At 36.5% G+C, this 5,132-nt stretch overlaps 1 protein-coding gene across 1 annotated transcript; it reads left to right on the top strand.

Moving 5' to 3' along the window:
* Positions 1 to 221: 221 nt before the first annotated feature.
* LOC136219695 (protein tesmin/TSO1-like CXC 2) lies at positions 222 to 4,255 on the top strand. The gene is made up of 9 exons (XM_066007183.1): positions 222 to 581; positions 1,207 to 1,367; positions 1,447 to 2,158; positions 2,261 to 2,733; positions 2,827 to 2,895; positions 2,990 to 3,170; positions 3,255 to 3,350; positions 3,432 to 3,498; positions 3,588 to 4,255. Exons 1-9 carry the CDS (start codon positions 531 to 533, stop codon positions 4,070 to 4,072), a joined length of 2,295 nt encoding a protein of 764 aa, XP_065863255.1. The 5' UTR covers positions 222 to 530; the 3' UTR covers positions 4,073 to 4,255.
* Positions 4,256 to 5,132: the final 877 nt, after the last annotated feature.

Raw genomic sequence — 5,132 nt, 5'->3', positions numbered from 1 at the left:
ATGATTTATGGTGCTTAAAAGCTGAGGTAATCAGTGGAAGTAACAGAAAAATAGGAAAAAAACAAAATAGAAGTGGATTTATGTCTGTAAATTGTAAAAAGAAAAAGTAAAAAAGAAAAAGAAAAAATGGAGGAAATGGAATACGTTACTTTTGAATAATAATAAAAAAAAAGTAAAAGGTGTAAGGAAGAAGGAGAAGACCAAATGACATATATATAAAACAGTTTTTGTTTCAAGGAGGAGGATTGTGGGGCTAACAATGGTGGGTCATTTGGGGTTTTATTGACAAAATCTAAACCCCTCCTCCTCCCTCTTTCCCGCTTCTTCTTGAATCTCGTCTTCTTCCTCTTCTTCTTCTTTCTCGCTCTATCTTATACCAACATAAAGAAGAAAGTGACATTGGTGGAAAGTAGATGGACTCGGAACCAAAAAGGAAATAAACATTGTGTGTTCGTTCGGCTAATTTATGATTTCTTTTGCTAATTTAAGCTACGTAGAGTAGAGCTGCTTCTTCTCTGAGTTGAGTTGCCATGGATACTCCTGAGAAGACCAAGATCACCACTCCTCTTTCTAAATTCGAGGTGATTGGTTGCTAATTTGCTATCTCTCTTTCTTACCATTTTCTTTTTGTTTTGGTGCTTTGGAGTTGCTGAATTTTAAGTTTGACTCTCCAGCTTCTGCTTTTTCCATCGCTTGCATGTGCTTGCTTTGGGTTCTCGATGGAATAAACCCCTTGGGGTTTTTTTTTTCTGCGATTTCTTAAATTGAGCGTCTGGTTACTAGGAAATTCTGATTTGTGTGTGTGAATTCCAGTTTAAAATGGTATAGATCTGTGTTTCTAGTGCCAATTTTACCATCTGATTTCCAGGTCCCTGTGAGTTTCGAGCTTTTATGCATGTGTGATGTTTGCTGAATTATCAACTCCAGGTCTCTTCAATTGCTACTTGGGTGAAACCTGGATTAGTTGCTCGTTGTATCTTTGATTTTTCCTCTTTTAGTATATTCATTTGCTCTTTACTTGTCTCAAGTAGTCTTTGATTTAGATTATAAGGTTTGTTGTAAGTACCTGAATTGAAATTTTGTGACAGAATTCATCTGCATGTCACCACAGTTTATTGCATTTGAGAATTGAGATTATCTTTTTGCCTCCATGTGATTGCTTTTTTGATGTTGTCATCTCATAAGAATCTTTGTTTCTGGTTTCAGGATTCCCCTGTCTTTAACTATATAAATAGTCTCTCTCCTATCAAACCAGTGAAGTCTATTCCCATTACTCAGACATTTCAATCACTTAGTTTTTCATCCCTTCCATCTATTTTTACTTCTCCTCATGTTAGCTCTCACAAGGAATCAAGGTTCCTTAGAAGGTAATTTCCCTTTCTTTCTTTACATTTTAATATGAACTCTAGATTCTACTCCAAAAAATTAATAGTCTTCTACTTTCAGGCATAACAATTCAGATCCATCAAAACCTGAGTTTTCCTCCGGAAACGGGAATAAAGTCACCAATCATGAAGGGACTGCTCTGGACATAGCTCATCTGTATGATAACTCATCTGAGCTACAAGAAAATATTGATCCAGGAGTGTCAGTCGGAGAAGATTCTGTGGTGGTACCTCCTAATAAACGTGTAAGGTTTGCAACTGAGCTTCCACAGAAGCTAAAATATGACTGTGGCAGCCCGGTTAGTGATCCAACACCTCGTTGTGGTCCTCAGGTTGATTGTATGTCAGCATTGGATGGTATATCTGCATCGGAGATCTGTCGAAAGTCTTTACCTGAACGTGAAGCAAATCTCCAAGCGATTTATCAAAGTGAGCAGAAAACAGAAGCTACAGATTCTGACTGGGAGAATTTGCTAACAGATGCTGCTGACTTATTGATTTTTAATTCTCCTATTGATTCTGAGACCTTTAATGAGCTAATGCAGAGAACAGTGGATCCTCATGAGGTGCCTGAAATGCAAATAGATCATGTGGGTTCTGGTGAAGATGAGCTGGAATATCCTTCAACTCAACCTGGAGAAACTGTTGAGCCAAACGAAATCAACCGGGCATGGGAAAGTTTTGCTACTAGTAATAGTAACAATGCACGTAAAGGCGTGACTAGCAATCCTAGTGAGGAAGCGAAGAACGAGATGGAAATGTCCCATGAGATGGTAAAAAATGCGACTAGTTTCTATTTTCTAATATTCATAGATATCACTAATGATTGCATCGAGCAAACATGATTTTCATATTGATCTTCTCTCTGTTTATAGGTTGTTTCTAATTTGCATCGTGGCATGCGAAGGCGTTGCCTAGATTTTGAGACGGTCGTAGCTCGTAGGAAGAACTTGAACGATCATTCAAATTCAAGTGCTTCTAATGGAGTGCAATTGGATGAGAAGCTTGCCTCTAAAGATAAGCAGCTGATGCTTGTAAACCCTGGTAGTGATTCTTCGAGGCGTGTGTTACCTGGAATTGGTTTGCACTTAAATGCTTTGACAATAATTTCCAAGGATAGCAAAACTGTGAATATTGAAGCTTCATCATCTGAAATAAGTTTGCATAGCCCTGGTGCTTCCTTCCAGTCCCCAATTAGCGGTCAAGAACTTATTGACCCATTGACTTTAGCCTCTGAGCCAGAAATAGATCCAACTGAAAATGGTGTTCTACTTTTGGAAGATGTTTCTCAGACATCAAATTGTTTAATTGCTGATGAGTTCAATCACAATAGCCCCAAGAAGAGGAGGCATGCTCCTTAGCAATATATTCTCATATTATCTTATACACTTGAAAGCTCTTTGTTTGTTCTCCTAATTATGATTTCCAATTATATTTTCAGGCGGAAGTTGGAAGGAGAAAATGAAGGGTGCAAACGCTGCAACTGTAAGAAATCGAAGTGTTTGAAACTGTGAGTTGTTAACTTGTATAAATTTTAGATTCAGCTGTGGGCATATGCTACATATGAAGCTGCATTATTGTTTCCTAATGTTTTTTCCGTGCAGTTACTGTGAATGTTTTGCTGCTGGTGTCTACTGTATAGAACCATGTTCATGTCAAGAATGCTTCAACAAGCCTATTCATGAAGATACTGTTCTTGCAACTCGCAAACAGATAGAGTCTCGTAATCCGCTTGCATTTGCTCCAAAAGTGATAAGGGGCTCCGAAACTGTAGTGGAAATCGGGGTTAGATTTTAGGCTTTATCCTGCTTTCTGGCTTAATGAACTGTTTGAAATCTCTTTGTTAACTTGTATTCTTATGTAAACCAGGATGATTCCAACAAAACACCTGCCTCAGCACGCCATAAACGAGGATGCAATTGCAAGAAATCAAATTGCCTAAAGAAATACTGCGAATGCTATCAGGTTTCTTCCTCTCTCTCTTTCGCCTATGCTCTATGCTTTTCATGCTTGACATAGACTGATTAATCATGGTTTTTTGTGAAGGGTGGTGTTGGATGCTCCATTAACTGCAGATGTGAAGGATGCAAGAATGCATTCGGTAGAAAGGATGGTGAGTTCCCGCAGAAGTTTTCATGATTGCTTTATTAGTTAATTCATACTTCTTATTTGAGCAGTTAATTAATTACTTTTGGAATTCAGGCTCTGCTCCACCTGAGACAGAAGCTGAAGTAGAAGAAGAAACAGAAGGAGAAGAGAATAATGGACCCGAAAAAGCTTCACAGAAAATTGAAATCCGTAATATTGAAGAGCATAATCCAAATAATGCAATTCCTGCGACACCATTATCTATTTCCAGACCCCTGCTTCAGTTGCCATTTTCATCGAAGGGCAAACCGCCAAGATCTTTTCTTGGCATTGGATCATCATCCGGATTATATACCAGTCAAAAGTATGGCAAACTCAATATTCTCAGACCTGAACAGAAGTTTGAGAGACAACTTCAAACTGTTCCGGATGAGGATATGCCGGACATTCTAAGAGATAACTACTCCTCTCCGAGCACCGGTATCAAAACTTCTCCCAACAGCAAGAGGGTGTCTCCTCCACATAGCATTATAAGGAGTGGCCGGAAGTTAATTCTACAGTCCATACCTTCATTTCCTTCTCTCACTCCCCATCAATGAACTGTAATATTTTCGGTAAAGATCGGATGAAATTCTTTTATTATGCCCTGTTCTTTTTGTTTTTGTTGAGATGTAGTTAAATCTTAGTTATGCTTCCTCTGTACAATAATCTGCTGCACCTTAGTGTCATAAACATAATGTTGAAGAACTTCTTCAAGTCATTGTATAATACTGTCATTTTTTGTTTTTTTAATTTTTTTAATCTTCATGTCATAAGGTTGAAGTAATTCTTTAAAGCTTGAAAAGAATAAGCATACGCATGATTAAGGAAGAAATCTATAAAATAAAAAAATCAATGTAGTCAAAAAGCATAATAAATTACCAATAAAGTATAAAAGTTGTAATCTTTACTTTAACAATGAGATCTGTACAGATTTTATTAAGAGGATACTGATGTTGAAAGGAGAAAAATATTAAGAAATTATATGGAGATCCAGCTCCCAGTCAAAATGTGCATATTTTTTTTTTTTTTACAGTATAGTTTATTAAGAATTAGCTGCATATTAAATTCAAGATTTCCCATCTCTACGTTATGTGAATTAGGAGCTATAACTAATTGATAAAATTGATTAGTAATAATAGGGGTAACCATCTATGTTCTAAATCAACTATGTAGTGGTTTCATTTTTTTTTTTTTTTTTATATATATTTCTATATACAAGTTCAAAATATTTATAGTTGATGTACAATAATCTATGCTAATTGTCATTGTAATAGACGTGTTATATTTTTGGACCATAATATTGGACTTATTCTGTTAATTATATCTTTTCAGGTCCAAAGTGCGGATTCGAACTTAAAGGAGGGCAAAAGGGGCAGTTTGTGCATCAACGGATAAAGACGCTAGAAGAAATGTAATAAGTGTAGTGGCACCGTGTATGGATGTCACTTGTTTTACCTTTTTCTGAATGTTGCAACATTATTCTTTTTTAGTACATTAACACATTTGCTTAAGCGCAAAGTTTCACCTTTTTGGGTGACCTATATATGGATAACAGTCTATCCTTAAGGATCACTTACCTCCTATCTTTCGTAATAATTTCAGTACTTTTTATATAGT

Source organism: Euphorbia lathyris, chromosome 2 (genome assembly GCF_963576675.1).
Source record: "Euphorbia lathyris chromosome 2, ddEupLath1.1, whole genome shotgun sequence".
NCBI classification, from domain to species: Eukaryota; Viridiplantae; Streptophyta; class Magnoliopsida; order Malpighiales; family Euphorbiaceae; genus Euphorbia; species Euphorbia lathyris.
This window is presented reverse-complemented; position numbering and strand designations above follow the sequence as displayed.

Coding starts and splice junctions, on each gene's coding strand:
- LOC136219695 (XM_066007183.1), top strand. CDS start 531: ATGGATACTCCTGAGAAGACCAAGATCACCACTCCTCTTTCTAAATTC. Junction 2,734..2,826: donor AATAGCCCCAAGAAGAGGAG/GCATGCTCCTTA, acceptor TTATATTTTCAG/GCGGAAGTTGGAAGGAGAAA. Junction 3,171..3,254: donor AAACTGTAGTGGAAATCGGG/GTTAGATTTTAG, acceptor TATGTAAACCAG/GATGATTCCAACAAAACACC.